We start from the raw sequence: 15,537 nt of genomic DNA on the forward strand, positions 1-15,537 counted from the left end.
TTCCCGCCGGCTGGCCAGGAGCCGTCCTGGACTCCTTGGGGGGAGGGTGGCCTGACCCCTGCGTCAGAGCTGGAGACACCCTACAAGACACCCTACATCTCCAGAGAAGGAACTGAGGACCAGAGGGGTGTGGCAGCCTGTCTCACCTGGGTCCCCATACTGCTCAGTCAACCAACCACAGGGGACAAGAGGGAGAAATTTCAAAAATGGAGAGAACAAAGACACCAGAGGGTGATCCAATTCCAGACACCTAGAAACAGAATTTCACTGCTGAAACTGAAGCCCTGCTCTACCTAACCCACCTCCAAAGCCACAGGGGTTAAAGGTGTCCTGTTCCCTCAAAAATGAATTCTCCACTGATGCCAGGAGAGGCTCAAAGCTGGCTGGGGATGGAGATGGGATGACACAGGTGGATGGAGCCCGGGTGTGTGGGCCCCACCTCCCCATCAGGGCATCCTGAGACTGGAGCCAGCTGATGCCAAGCTGAACTGAAGTGCAGTATGGACCAAATCTGGGCCTTACATGCCTCACACTGACCTCTCACACACACGAGCAGAGCACACGCAGGCTCACACCACAGAGCACATCTCTGCCCCTTCCAAGCTCCCGCCAGGGACAGGCTGGTCTGGGTCACACAAGGGACAGGGCGGGTCGTGAACCCCCTCTGCTAGCAAACCCCTGCCCCCTGCTGTGCCTTACAGCCAGGCTCTCCTGACCACCTTCTCATCCCTTCACTGCCCACCCATCTCCTGGACTCCTCAGCTAAGCCCTTCTGATCCCTCCTCTGAGACCTTCACCAGCCCCTATCCAGGGTCGGTCACCCGTCTTGAGAATGGCCTGTACAGAAAGTCCTGAGAACCACGAGCAAAGACCAAAGAAACACAAAATTCATTCGGTTCTAGCCCTGGAAAGGCCATCAGCCGTGGTGAGGAGCCAGGATGTGAGGACAGGAAGTAGGAGGCAGGGAAAGTAAGACCAAGAGAGGCAGGTGGACAGCATCGAGGGGAGCATAGTGCCTCTACCAGAGCTCAGGCTCAGGCAGGTTTTGGGGGCCAGGGCCTGCATCTGGATAGAGCACCCGAGAAGAAGGAAGACATTTCAGGGCAGGGACACACGGATGTTGGAGAGGGGCTATGAGCAAGTCAGCTTGGAGGAGCTGGCCATTTTGGGATCTGCAAGGCTGTGGAGGGTCATCCCGGCCACACTGGGCTCTCATGGGCCGGGAAGGGCTGACTTCGAACTCCCCGAGCCGTGACTGCCCTTCACTAGCTGGTCTCCTTTCCCGTCTGTGAGGCTCAAGGAGGGGGGTCTGCCAGCCACCTCTGAGTCCCTAGGGCCCAGCACAGGGTCTGCACTTGAGACGTTCAGGAAACATCCTGCCGGGGTGCTGGCAGCCTGAAAGGTGGTCCTATTGGTGGAGAGAGCTGGAAATGAAGCTGGACCGTTTTTAATGAGCTTCAAGGGGCTCAGTATAATATCCAGAACACCTGTTTAGGCATTAGGAATGCTGGGCTCCAGCCCTGTGTATGCGTGCTCAGTCACTCAGTCATGTCCGACTCTTTGCGACCCCATGGACTGTAGCCCTCCAAGCATCTCTGTCCATGGGATTCTCTCAGCAAGAATACTGGAGTGGGTTGCCATTCCCTTCTTTGGGGATCTTCCCGACCCAGGGATTGAACCCGGGTCTCCGGGATTGAACCCGGGTCTCCTGCATTGCAGGCAGATTCTTTACCTCTGGGCCACCAGGGAAGCCTGGGCTCCAGCCCTAACTCTGTCACAAATAAAGAGGTCATTTCCCCTAACTGGGCATGTCCTCTCATGTGAAATGAGGGCATTGAACCAGCTGATATCTGAGGGCTTGTCCAGCTCCAGCAACATGGGAATTTCTCTCTTACATGGGATACTGACCTCTCCCTGGTGACCTGTGGGTCAAGTCCTCCCCACACCACCAGGGGGAGCTCTACACACGCCCCAGGCAAGCAGCCCACTAGAAGGGCTGGACAGGTGGGCATTCATTCACCTGGGGAAGGCTTGTGCTTTCTCAGACACAGGACCTGGGGTGCCCAGCCACCAGGCTCACCACAAGGTAGCCTTGCACCCAAGAGTCATGGCATGGAAATTTTGTATTGAAGGGATATCCTTCAACAGCATCTTCAGTCTAAAGCCCCACTTGCTCATTGTTCAGACCTGGTCCCAGAGAAGGGACCATGACCTGCTCCATGCGACATTCCCATGAATATTCCTAGCATTCCTGATCTGCCTAATTTCTGAGGAAGAAAGAGATTCACCAGTAGGATTCAAATCTTTTAATTTGGGAATGACCATCTTCCCCCTGCACCCTCCCCTTAGTCCATAACACCCCCTCCCTGGCCGAGCTTCATCAAATGTCAGACTAGCCTCCACAGACAAGTCCACGTGACTTCTCAGGCCTGGCTCCATCACTGTAGGCTGGGGTAGTAGACAGTGGGCTAGGGAGCTAGTGAATCCAAAGGAGATGAGTCTGGGCTCCCCTGTCCCACTTTCTGGCTGGGCTCAGAAGCCAGGTATCACCAGGGTCACTGCTGGTCCCCTGTGAAGATGGAGCCAGGTGGGGTAGGGCATGGGGGGAAGCTGGGTGGGGGGGCAGGGGGCAAGTCCTCTCCCCAGAGGACAGGCACTCACCCTGAGCAGTCCTGGGCATGATCTCGGTCCGGTAGATCTTGAAGGCATCGTAGGCAAAGACAGAAACCAGGATGATGCCAAACACCTGTGGGAGCAGGAGGGGGATGCCACAACAAAGGCCAGCGAGCCACTGGACACTAGGGAGAGGGAGGTTGGTGATACGGGGCAAGGTGTGAGCCAGCCCCTGGGCACTTGAGCTTGGGGTGGACAGAGGCACAGGAAGTGTGCGACCATCAGCCAGAGGTCCCTGGGGGGTGGGGGGAGCTGGAGAATTCTGCAGGACTGGACTCACAAAAGCAGCAATGGCAGCTCCATCCCGGGAGGTCACAGCCGCGAAGGAGACCACCAGGAAGATGATGATGGCGCTGACACAGCGGAGGAAGTCCTGGGGGTTGAGGGTGCAGGGTTAAAGGGAAGCAGAGGGCAGGCGGCATCAGCCTGAAGTTTTTCAGGCTGGTCAGTGGCTTGACCCTCAGGTACTGGGAATCCCTACATGGAGATACCCTTGGACACAACATAAGGCACTTGAGAGACAGAAAGCAAGAGAGAGCTCACACAACTCCCCAGGGGAGGGACGCAGATGGATGCAGAGGGACAGGGACCAAGACAAGAAGCCAGAGGCTGGGCTGGGGCTGGACCTGCATCAGGGAGCAGATCTGAAGGATGGGGTCAAAGCCATGTTTGAGTATAGGACATGGGGGCTGGATTCCTTGCTTACCCAGGAAAAGGAGGGAGGCTGAAAGAGGAAAATTCAGCTTTGAAAGGAGAAGAAAGGGCACAGAATGGGGTGGGGGAGGGAGCAGGGGGTAGGGACCCTCACCAGACAGGGCCAGTTCAGCCGATCGAAGTGCTGGTAGTACTGGGTGGCGTAGAGGAAGAGGAAGGCTAGTGTGATAAAGAACTCCAGCAGCGCGGCAGCCATGTAGGCGGAGATGGAGGCCGTGAAGCAGATGAAGATGATGAAGGTCAGGGCCTGCAGGGCCGAGGGTGGGAAGTATACCAGGAAGGGGGACACAGGCCCGGCCAGGCCTTTGCCTCCCTCTTTCCAGGAAGCTCCCCCAGCCGGCGCACCACCTGCCCTCAGAGGTCTTGCCAACCCTGGTGGCAGGAGTCATGGCCAGGGCCTTTGCCCATCAAGGGCCGACTCCAGCCTCCCACCTCTGCCAGCCCACCTCTCCCCCTACTCCAGGGCCCCAGCAGCCCCAGCAGTTTAGCCAAGCTGCACGGCTTTGGGGAACACCACTCTATGAAATCCAAAAGAGAGTGGGTCCCCCTTTAGCACTGGGAACACCAGCCCCTCGAGTGGTGGGACATCAGCCTGTGCCCCCAGGAGGTACCCCATGTCCCATAATAATTCCAGGAGGCCTAAAACTCCTCTAACAAGGACCAGAGCCCATGGTTCCAGGCCAAGAGGCAAGGATTAGAAGGCGGATGCTCCAGAGTGGACGTGAGTCCTCTGAGCTCTCAAATGTAGGACGAGGTATATGCCAAAGACTCAAGTTTACACTGAGGTCTTGCTAAGCGAATAAGGGAAGGTACTTTGCCGAGGACAGATGTTCACAGGGAGCAGGCAACAGATAAAATGGGGCTGCAGAAAGTCTGCCCTTTTTGGTAACTGAAGTTGGACATGCCGAGAAGTGGCCATCTGAGAGCCTGGGGAGAGGCTGGCTGGTGTTACCCCTCTCCCATCCCATCCCTGTGCCTCATGCTCCCTCAGTGTCCCAAAGAGCGGTCCTCTATCTAGCTTCAATCCTTCCTGAAGGCACTGAAAACTGCTGTCACAGCCTACAGGTGGAGGAACAGCAAGAAGGCAGGGGAGGAGATGCGGGGAGGGTCGTTGGGGCAAGCAGGATGTCCTGAGAGCCGGGGGAGGGAGGCTGCTGAGGGGTGAGCCCTGAGGGGCCCGGGGCTGGGAGGTGAAGCTCTAGGCTCGGGAGGTGGCTGTTACCAGCTCAGTTTCCAGCAGAATGCCTTTGAGGGAGGAGAGGAAGGTCTTGTCCACTGCGAAGCCCTCGAGCCCTGCAGCTGCCCCCTCCTCGGGGGGCCGGTCCCGACGACTCCAAGCATTGAACATCTCCACGAGGCCCACCGGGTACAGCCCCCCACTGCCACCAGCCAAGGAAGGAAAACAGGAAGATGGGAACCTGGCAGGATGGGGAAGCAGACAGGAGCAGGAAAGGCACTGCGAGAAACCTGAAAGTGAAGCGGGCAGGCCTCCTGTGGGGGCCCGGGGAAGGCAGCCGCGGGGTGGGGGCGGGCGGGGTGGTGCTTGCCCAGATGGGCCTTCACCCAGCTGCCCAGAGTGCCCTGCTGGTGCCTGCACTGGTCCCCAGGAGGCACGTGGAAGAGGAGGGGCGGGGAAGAGGGGAGGGGTCAGCTCTCCTCTTACTTGGAGCCTGAGCCCGCCCACCCTCCGAGGGTGGGCAAAGGGAGGAGGGGAGAGGGGGCGGACTGCGGAGAAACCCGGCGGAGCTGGGAGGTGAGCCGAGAAATGGGCGAGACCAGGAGCCCCCAGGAACCCAAGCAACCCAAGGAAGTTTGCGTCCTCCCTTTCCTAACCTTAACCCTCTTCCTCACCATCCTTTCTCTCTTTTCCTTTTAGGGAGGGTGGGAGCTGGAGCCCGGCCCAGGCAGCATCCCTTAGGACCAAGCTGTAGCAGCCAAAGCTGAGGACAAAGGCAGATTGTTGGGGGGACAAGGGGGCGCTGTGTGCCTGCTGCAGTGCCTCAATGGGTCTCTGTTTCTCCAGTATGCCAGGAGAGCAGCCTGACCCCCACCCCGGTGTTTAGGGCTGGGCCAGGGAGCCCGGGAATGGGAGGGATGGGGGGACCACAGCGGAAACTCTGGAGGGCAGTAGGTGAGGGCTGACAGTGGGGAGGAAATGGGACCAGGCTTGGGACCACAAGATGCTCAGGCGTCAGGGATGCCAAAGACAAATTAGGCCACTTTTAAGTACAGATTATTTATTTGAACAATTCTCTCCCTGCTCAATAACAGCCTCTTCCTTAGCAGCATTCATGTCAAAAGACTAGCAACTCCACCAGGAGGTTTAAGGTCAATGCTCCAAAGTCGATGCTCACTAACGCGAACAAACTAATGAATTGAAGGGCTCTCCACTGGCGAAGGGAAAAATATCTGAAAGTGCCTGTGCTGCACCAGGGCAGCTGGGGGTGGGAGGAAAGAAAAGACAGACATAGCAGAGCTTTGAAGACATTTCCCAGAAGGAAATGACAGGATGCCAGTTTCCAGGGACCATAAACAGCTGCTGCTGCCTTGGATTTGCCCTGCATTTCTCATCCACTCCAAAAAGTGCAAAGTGTGGTCCCGCCAAAGTCCCCCAACCTGTCCCAAGATCCTGCCACTCCAGGTGGTCCTTTGGAGGGGCTGTGCCTTCGGGCATCCTGGTTTACCACAGTAGGTGGTTGTCCAACCAGCTCCAGTGTTTGCCCAGGGACCAGTCGCGGTCGGCACAGCTAGGCCATCACACGGGGCCGCACGCACACGCAAGCCAAGGAGACACGGTAGAGCCTGCGTTCCAGGCAGTAGCCATGGTGGGCGCCCTGCTGTCCAGGGCATGGCCGCCGGTAGAATACAGTCTGGTTGTGGTAGAGCAGCTCTGAGTTTCCCAGGGGGTCCATGTGGGAGCCCGTCTGGAGGCTGACACAGTGTGGACACAGGCAACGTGCGTGGTACAGATCCTGTGGGAGCCGGTTCAAGTCTCTGTCCAACCTGTGGGGCAGCAAGAGTCAGGTCTTACAGAGAGGCTGGCCGGGAGATCGGGGGACCAGCCAGGAGCAGTGAGGGCCCGGGGTAGAAATGCCAAGGCTGTTGTCAGTTCTGTGGCTTTGGTTCCAGCTCTGGTACCCAGAAGCCAGGTAGCTATGAACAAGTCACCCCCTCTTCCCTGGATTTATTCTCCTGAACTGTGAGGGTTGGGGATGGAAGAGTGACTTTCCAAATGGTCCCGGAGCCCTGAGGGAGGTGGGCCAGGTGGGGAGCTCCACTGGGGCCTCTACCAGACCAGCTGTGGTTCCATGTGATACATATGCTGAATTCTAGCATCAGGTTTCCTTTTGTGATTGTTAGTATATATGTATTTTTTAATTTTAAAGTAAAAATTGCTCTTATATCCAAGTATAAGAAAGCATGAAGTGAAGGCTGACAGTCTGTCTCCCACCAGCCTCACTCCCCTGAGGGAGCCACTGTCCGCCATGTCCTGCCCGTCCTCCAGATTCCAACTGTGCATGTATAATAAGCGCATTTTAGGGTGTATGGTAAGACTTATTGACTTATTCTGAAAAGGTTTCATAGCCCCCAGAAGATGTGAAAAGTCAGTTCTCCAAAGGTCTGTGCTCCAGAAACCCAGTAGGAAACAGCCTAGGTTAGAAAACCATCCTCCAAACAGACTGCTGCTGTTGCTGCTAAGTCGCTTCAGTCGTGGCCAACTATGTGTGACCCCATAGACGGCAGCCCACCAGGCTCCTCCGTCCCTGGGATTCTCCAGGCAAGAACACTGGAGTGGGTTGCCATTTGCTTTTCCAATGCTTGAAAGTGAAAAGTGAAAGTGAAAAGTGAAAGTGAAGTCGCTCAGTCGCGTCTGACTCTTAGCGACCCCATGGACTGCAGCCCACCAGGCTCCTCCGTCCATGGGATTTTCCAGGCAAGAGACAGGCCTTCACAAACTGGGGCTCAGCTAGTGTAGCATTTCCCAGAGTGGATTCCCTGATAAATACACTGTAGCGGAATGGGTCTGTGGTCAAATGATTCTAGGAAGCATTGAGTTTAATGGGCTCTTCTCTGCAGACTTCTCACTGTGAATGTGCTGAGCACACAGAGAACCTCCAAGGGAGTGGGACTGCAGCAGTCTTCCCCCTACTTACTGGACATCATCACTTTTTTTCTGAGGAACAGCTTGTGCGACACATGTTGCAAAGCACGTGCTTCAGGGAAGACCAGCCCAACTGGTTATCAAGGCTTCACAGCCCAGGTGTCTAGACCCCAGCCAAGTCAGCCATCTGGCACCCAGCCTCCCCAAAGGGGTTCCCAACCTCTTTAGATTTAGTCTAGAAGCTAGCCAGGCTACTGAGACCACTTCAAAGCATAGTGGCCTGGAGTCTCCACCCTTGATCTAGTCTCAATCAAAGCTGGCCCCCTCCCTACTCAATGACCTTCTCCTTTCATCCCCAAAGGCAAGGCTAAGCCAGGAATAGACTTACGGTGGGTGGAAACACAGATACCCCATGAGAATGTGAGACAGGAGGAGAAATATGTTTGGGATCCCTATAGTACTAATTTTTAGTATTTTAATTCATTGTCCCAATTTCAGTACTTTCTAATATTTGTTTACATCATGACATAAATAGAGAATTATAATATGTGGAAGCACATGGAGAAAGAATAAGACTGTTCATGATCAAAGACAACCAGCCTGGAGGTCCAGCCACCCAACTGCCCCCCCAGAGCAGAAAGAGGGTATAATTATAACCCATTCATGGCTCAAAGCACTAGCATTTGGTATTGGGCTGCTTTGTTCCTATATTGTACATTATTCCCTGATATTTTTGTTAGAAAAACACAGCCACTGTAGGGGAAGGAAAAGGAGAAGTAGGGAGACGAGGAGGAAAAATAGAAAGGGAGGAGGAGGGGAAGAAGTAGAGGAAGAAGAAGAAAGGAAGAAAACCTACATTTTCTGTATTAAGTTTAGATTTTTCACTCTTTATTTCATATGATCTGCATCATTAGGCTATAGAATATTATTTCATTTTACAGATGAAAAAAACTAAGCTTTGAATCCTTGAGCGATTGGCCCAAGATCACCAAAAATGTGTCAGGGCTAACACCCAAATGTGTCTAACACCCAAACTTGATAACCTCCCTGAGGTAAAAGGGGGGCAGATAGGCTGGAATTGGCTGGAACTCCCCTGGTCCCTCACACACATCCTGACCAGCACATGAGCAGGCGTTTAGGAGGTGGCAGGGGCTGGCAGACTCACTCATAACTCCAGGGGGCGATGGAGCGGCTGTTGAGGGGTCCATCCTTGCTGGAACTGCAGGATTCTGGGTGGTGGGCGAGGCTGGTGGTCTCTGGGGGAGGCGTGAGCATACTGTTCCACTTCAGCCACTCCTCAGTGGGATTCTGTCCTTTGCTGGGGCAGCAGCCAGGCCAGTGGGTGCAACGCCTCTGGGATCCCAAACAGAGGGTGTGGGTTCCCATGACCATTGCCAAGAATGCCACCGCCTGTAGGAAAGGGCCAGTGAGAAAACTGCTCCCACCTAGTCTGGATGCCCCCTGCCCCAGCTGTTCTCTGAGATTCTAGTTCATGCCCCATCTGGTCCACAGCCCCAAAACTGAGAGCTCCCTCCATCCCCAGCCACATCTCTGCTCCTGTCTCACTCAGCACCGTCCCGGCCAGGCCCCTGCACGCCTACCTGGTACATGCTGGATTCTGCTTGCCAAGCCTCAGTGCCACGCTGGCTGACAACAAGGCCTTGTGGAAGCTGTTTGACTGGAGCAGTTTAGGAGTCCTGGTTTTATTTTCAGCAAACCTGTTTTGTTTATTCAAATTTATTTCCACTACCTTTTGGAGGGTGTGACCTGAGATTAAAAAAAAAAAAAAAAAACCCCCAAAAAACTTGAAAGTCTTTCCAAAAGCTGCTTTAAATGCTAGACTCATGGAAGTTGTGATTAACATCCTCGTAAGCCTATTGAGTAAACTTTGTTCTTTGCCCTTTTCTGGGCGTGGGGTCAAAGTAATAGTATCCTGTTATTCTGTGCCTTGGGGAACGGGCATTATGAGAATTCTGATGGTTCACTTGATACCTGAAATTAGGGAATATCACATGGAACTCTCTCCAAGAGGCCTTGCTGCTATAATCCCTGCTGCTCCCACCCAGGGTCTTGTCTCTTCTCTTCCCTTTCTTCTCAGATGTCCTCAGGATCCTCCGGCTTAGTAAACAAACATTTCCTTCTGTCTGCTTGTTCTCTGACCCCTTCCTCATCCTCCATGACCCCAACTTCTATGACCACAATCACCTATGACTTCCCAATGTCCATCATTTCTCCCCAACTTCCCCTTGCCTTCCCCAAGGGCCACCCATTCCCATCCCTGTACATCCCCTGACCTCCTCTGGACTCGAGATACAGGCTTAACCCCATAGGCTGCCAGGAAGGCCTGGACTCTAACAATTTGTTAGCTGGATGTGCAGGGTCTGATGGAAGAAGTGGTGGGTGATTGTTCCCATGGCACAAATGAGAAGGCAGAGCCAAGAAGAGAGGCAAGGTGACAGCCTTAGCTAAGAGCCAACAGAAGCACCCAGCTCCCAGATCAGCCTGCCCCACCCCTACTCACTGGTTGAGGAGCATGGCAAGGGGAGCTGCTACTCCCCTGCCATGGGGTAAGGCCATGGGGTAAGGCCATGCAGTCACAGCTCCATGGACCACTGTCGGCCAGGAGAGGATATGTGTGTTCTGGCAAGGGTCCAGCTGGGCCTGGCCGCAAAGACACAGGACACAGGTCAGTCAGGGCCCAACCATCTGGGGGGCTCTCTGCCTACTTTGGTCCAATATTTTTCTCTGCAGCCTTGTTCAACAACTCCCCTCATCCCCTCATCACCACCCCCCCAACTCCAACACACTCATATACAGACATGGTCTCTAGAGTGATGTTTCCGTATTTGCATGTGCTTTCCCTTAGAAAATACTCCTCTGGTAACCAACGACTCAGGAAATAAACAAAGGGAACCAGGGATAACTTAAATGGCAGAGTGATAAGAACTCTTTTGACTGCTTTAGGGCAAAGCAGCCCTAAAACAGAGGCGTGATGAGGTCAGAGGGCATTCGGAAGTGGGAGAAGCTGATCTGGTGAGTTCTGAGAGGCCTGGAAGTGGACGGGTGGTGAGAGCTTAGGGTCAACAGGTGATGGCTAGGAGAGCAGGGCCACTTAGGAAGAGCATTGGGGCCAGGAATACATCGCCCCACTCCCACTGGCCCACTCTCTGGCCCTGTGCTCCCAGGCACCCTCTCACTTCCATTCGCCCCCTCAGCTCTTGAGATCATGCACCAGGATAGTGCCAAGCCCTGCACATGCATCAGCTCATTTTACCTTTATAATAAAACCATGAGATGGAAACTACCATCCCCATGTTAAGATGAAGAAACTGAGACCCAAAGAAACTGAGTGACCTCATCAAGGTTGCACATTAGGAGGAAGCCAAACTGGTTCCCTCCCAGCCCTGAAAAACTCCAAAGCGAAGCTCCTGGTATGGAAATGCCACACTGTGGTGACCTCTGGATGATAGGGAAGCCCCTGCTGTAAGGGATTTCCTGCTCACTCAGGTGTGGGCTGGACAGGTCTCACCTAAACCCGCCCGAGGCCACAGGGCATTCTTGCCAACTCAGGCATTCAGCCTGGCTGGCTGGGATCCACAGCTCTGGCTACTTCTCCCCCAGCCTCAGGTCTGCCACATGGACCCCAGAGTGGCTTTTGGTGTTCCCGAACAACCCCCAACCCCAGCAAAGGCTTTGCGGGGACCTTCCAGAAGTGCTGGATCCCTCGGGTTTCCCCCAAACCGAACAGAGTCTCAGAGGCTGACACAGGCTCAGACCTCTTGATCTTGGCCCCCATCCAGGATCCTTGAAAGAGCTGGAAGGGATCCCAAACACTTGTTTCACTTGCTGACACTGCAAACAACCCACACTGATTGCACGGGATGTTCCATCCAGGAGAGGCTTTGGGGTTGTCCCCCTGCCTCTGTACCATAACCCTCTGAGAAAACTGCTGAGGGGCATTCTCCCCTGTGATGACCAGGCCTGACACAGAACCTGTCCTTTGAGACACACACCCCTGCCACCCACCCCCGCCCACCTCCTTGCAGTTGCTCAGTTCTCCACCCTTATCTCAGGAGCAGCTGTGGGTCTCCTCAGGGTGACTCCCTGCCATGAGAAACATTTTCCAGAGGGTTTTCCTCTTGGGGTGACTAAGAACCCCTGAGTCACTTCAGCTTCCAGGGAATCCCTGGGGGTGTAGAGAGATGGGGGTGGCCATGGGGAGAATGTGGAGGTAGAAGCAAAGTTCAACCAGTACCTGATATCAAGGGTGCCTCCCCATGTGTCCTCACCTGCCTGGGGCTGACCTGGCAGCCACAGGGGAGATCTGAGCATGCCACCCCAAGCCACTGACATGAGGTCAGCCCCTAGCAGGAAAGAACAGGGAAGATGTGAAAGGGGGCATCCCGCCTGGGCCAAGAAAGCCTGAAAGATGCTACAACGGCTGTCCTGCCCTTCCTCCGCAAGTCATTCGAGTTCTCATCAATGGGCTTGAAGTCCTGACCCTGCCTCTGATCAGCTCTTCACCGAGGGCCCTCTCTTCTCCTTGTTCATAGAGATGGGCATGCTTGGTGGGAGGCTGAGGGGGAAGCGGGCAACAAGGATGGCCGCAAAAGTATCTTCCTGGTGGCTCAGACAGTAAAGAATCTACTTGCAATGTGGGAAACCTGGGTTCGATCCCGGGGTTGGGAAGTTCCCCTGGAGAAGGGCATGGCAACCCACTCCAGCATGCTTGCCTGGAGAATCCCATGGACAGAGAAGCCCGGTGGGCTACAGTCCATGGGATCACAAAGAGTCAGACATGACTGAGCAACTAACACAAAAGTGCCAACCAGCCTAGCAGCCCCTGAAATAGTGCTGAAACCACAGGGCTCAGCAGGGTCATGGATGCTCAGGTGCACTCACCTGAGGGGACGGTGGGGGGGGCGGTGGTTAAAATCCAGAAATACTTCTGCCCCCTGCTGGTAAATAGATGCTGTCCTCAGCACTGGAGCACCCCCACACCACAACCTCCCTGTGATCCCACAACTGAAGGGAGACTGCCTGGCCCAGATGGAGGCCTTCAGAACAGACTCCCATGACCTGATAGGGACACCATGATGGCACTGGTTGCTAATTATTTATAGGATCACCCTTAGTTACAAAGATTCCCCTGCCTTCAAAAGGAGCCTGCCTTCAAAGAGAACCCAATCTTGCCTGGGAGACATGCAAAGAATCAGAGTGAACAGGACAAAAAGCTCAGCAACTCCCTCCCCTAGCCAAGGGCTGGTTCCTCCCCAGGTGGGCCTTTGCCTTTCTCAGTTCTACAGTCATGGCAGCCAGTTCCTTCATCCATTTGCCAAACATTTATTGAGCACTTACTAGATGCCAAACACCATTCTAAATTCTAGGAAGGCAGTCAGGAGGACAAGTCAGATAAGGCTCCTGCCTCATGAAGCTTATGTCTTAGGAGGAAAGGGATGGTAAATAAGGAAACAAGATAATTTCTGATAATAATAAGTGCTATGAAGAAAATGAAAAACTGTTAAGAGATAGGGAATTACTGGGGGTGGGGCATTGGTGGAGGGAGAGGGCAACTTTAACTTAAAAAGTCAGAGAAGGCCGTTCTGAAGATGTGGAATTTGACATGATGATGGAAAGGTTCTGGGGAAAGAGTGGTCCAGGCAGAGGGAACAGGACAACAAAGTCCTAGAGGTGGAAGGTCTTAGCACATTTAAGAAAGAGAAAGGACAATGTGGTTGGAAAACAAAAGCTAAGGAAGAGTGTAGAATGAGATGAAGTGAAGAGGTGGGCAGGGGGATTTCAGTAGCTAAGACTCCTTGCTCCCAGTGCAGGGTGCCTGGGTCAATCCTTGGTCAGGGAACTAGATCCCACACGTCACAACTAAAGATTCCAGGGATGAGGACGAGATCAGCTGGAGGGCTCCGCTGGGAAGGGACACGAGTGAGAGAGAAGACTGGGACCCAGAAAACCCAATGGAGGAGTTCCTTCCTTTCTACCCCGTGAACAGTGGCAAAGACAAGCCCCGAAGCCAAGGGCCCCCTATCTGAGGCAGTTGCCCACCCAGGGTCTTAGCTACCCATCCAATCTGGGTTTTTCCCAACCTAACCTGGGACCCAGAATCCTCCCTGAACAAGTTAGAATCACGTTAAACCTCTGTTTGCAAAGGAGAGGGCAGAGATGAGTCATAAGGACAAGGAGAAGACTCCACCTGCCCTTGGCACAGAAACGCTTGCAGCTTTCATGAAGGTGCAAGCTGGGGGTGTGGGTGTGGGGTCATGGGGAGCCAAGGTGAAGAGGGAAAGTCATCACATGTATTCACACCTCACCAAGGTCACTATTCCAGATGAAGAACGGAGTTTCAGAGATGTTCCAGAGCTTGACCAACTTCACACAGCTGACAAATCAGGATTCACCCCTCACCCCCACCTCTCCCTGGGGCTTCCCGGATAGCTCAGCTGGTAAAGAATCCTCCTGCAAAGCAGGAGCCCCCAGTTCAATCCCCAGGTTGGGAAGTTTCCCTGGAGAAGGGATAGGCTACTCATGCCAGTATTCTTAGGCTTCCCTGATGGCTCTCAGACAGTAAAGAATCTGCCTGCAATGTGGGAGACCTGGGTTCGATCCCTGGGTCAGGAAGATTCCCTGGAGAAGGGAATGGCTACCCACTCCAGTATTCTGGCCTGGAGAATTTCATGGACAGAGGAGCCTGACAGCCCACAGTCCATGGCCTCGCAAAGGGTCTGAAACAACTGAGCGACCTTCACTTCACTTCACTTCACCTCTCCCCAAGTCTGACTGGCTCCATTCCCTGCCTGGGCACTACAGAAGCACAGATTCATTTTCTGCAGGTTTGCATTCTGCTCCCCTCGCCAGGGACTTCCCTGGTGGCTCAGATGTTAAAGCATCTGCCTACAATGCGGGAGACCGGGTTCAATCCGTGGGTTGGGAAGATCTCCTGGAGAAAGAAATGGCAACCCACTACAGTGTTCTTGCTGGGAAAATCCCATGGACAGAGGAGCCTGGTAGGCTACAGTCCATGGGGTCTCAAAGAGTCGGACAAGACTGAGCAACTTCACTTTCACTTTCCCTTTCCCCTCTCCTAGCTACAGGCACTAGCTAGATGCTCAGCTGCAATGAAGGCAGTGAGCCTTCTTGCCACCTCCCAAACCACTACCTGGCAGAAGCCAGGTCCCAGCACTTCCTTCCTGCTTAGTATTTTCTAGTCTCTATCTATTTCCCATGCGCCAGTCAGAGCATTCATCTTTAGAACTGGGTTTCTTACCCACCTCCATCTTGAGCCCCAATTTGCCTTGGCAGTCCTCTGGGCAGAGATTATACCTGTCACTCCCCGGTAGCTGAATATCTGTATTCCAGGCAGCTAGGCCCCTAGGGCTGGGGTCTGAAAGAGGCTGGACCAGGCTGGAGCTGGAATAGGGAGCTCTCCCGTCAGATGCATCTGAAAATTTTAAAGTTCCTCTCCCATCCCAAAGGAGTCTGAGTTTGTTCATAGGTGCCCAAGCAATAGGGAGAGGAAGGAGCTGGGGCAGGTGTCTCTCCCTGCCCTCATGGCAAATGCCTGGACTTGTGGGCCTGTGGAATGTGGACGTGGGGTGGATGGGAGGGGATGTAGGGAGCCTCTATCCAAGGCCTCAGGTTCACAAAGGGCCTTAAATGAGACTTCAGATGTTATCTCCAAATGAGGCTATGCATTGAGCCATTGTCTATTGTGTTTGAAGTGTTAATTTGTTAAATGTAAATATTGAAAATATGCTACAGCTTTTCAATCCAGATTGGCATCTCATTTTTTAAAATTCTAGGAACCTCAAAAACAGAAGAAGTTTTCTCCAGCGCCCCTGAGGGGACTTGAAGTCTTCTTTCCAAGAGAAAGAACGCGGGTAGGGAGTGGGGAGCTGGAGGGATGCTGGCACACGAAGAAGCAATAATAGGGCCGAGAGGTGTGGGGACCAGAGCCTCGTCCTTTCAGCTGAAGCTCCTGGGGGGTCCAAATCCCAGCTTCTCTGAAAGAGTCCTGCCTTTTTGAGTCCGCAGTG

General features: G+C 53.9%; 2 protein-coding genes across 2 annotated transcripts; both read right to left on the reverse strand.

Moving 5' to 3' along the window:
- Nucleotides 1-2,555: 2,555 nt before the first annotated feature.
- Nucleotides 2,556-4,735, reverse strand: CMTM5 (CKLF like MARVEL transmembrane domain containing 5). Its single transcript, XM_081510768.1, has 5 exons — nucleotides 4,610-4,735; nucleotides 3,482-3,634; nucleotides 2,954-3,046; nucleotides 2,662-2,746; nucleotides 2,556-2,569 (listed from the first exon to the last, which is right to left on the reverse strand). The coding sequence occupies exons 1-5, from the start codon at nucleotides 4,733-4,735 to the stop codon at nucleotides 2,556-2,558; spliced, it is 471 nt and encodes a 156-aa protein (XP_081366894.1).
- Nucleotides 4,736-5,607: 872 nt separating this feature from the next.
- On the reverse strand, nucleotides 5,608-12,486 carry IL25 (interleukin 25). The gene is made up of 3 exons (XM_081506521.1): nucleotides 9,091-12,486; nucleotides 8,655-8,899; nucleotides 5,608-6,390 (listed from the first exon to the last, which is right to left on the reverse strand). Exons 1-3 carry the CDS (start codon nucleotides 9,097-9,099, stop codon nucleotides 6,135-6,137), a joined length of 510 nt encoding a protein of 169 aa, XP_081362647.1. The 5' UTR covers nucleotides 9,100-12,486; the 3' UTR covers nucleotides 5,608-6,134.
- Nucleotides 12,487-15,537: the final 3,051 nt, after the last annotated feature.

The sequence above is a fragment of the Giraffa tippelskirchi genome, chromosome 7 (assembly GCF_054371585.1).
Source record: "Giraffa tippelskirchi isolate mGirTip1 chromosome 7, T2T-mGirTip1v1.2.pri, whole genome shotgun sequence".
In the NCBI taxonomy this organism is placed as follows: Eukaryota; Metazoa; Chordata; class Mammalia; order Artiodactyla; family Giraffidae; genus Giraffa; species Giraffa tippelskirchi.

Coding starts and splice junctions, on each gene's coding strand:
- CMTM5 (XM_081510768.1), bottom strand. CDS start 4,735: ATGTTCAATGCTTGGAGTCGTCGGGACCGGCCCCCCGAGGAGGGGGCA. Junction 3,635..4,609: donor TTCTGCTGGAAACTGAGCTG/GTAACAGCCACC, acceptor TCGGCCCTGCAG/GCCCTGACCTTCATCATCTT. Junction 3,047..3,481: donor GGCTGAACTGGCCCTGTCTG/GTGAGGGTCCCT, acceptor CTCAACCCCCAG/GACTTCCTCCGCTGTGTCAG.
- IL25 (XM_081506521.1), bottom strand. Junction 6,391..8,654: donor ATCGCCCCCTGGAGTTATGA/GTGAGTCTGCCA, acceptor GCTGCCCCACAG/GTTGGACAGAGACTTGAACC.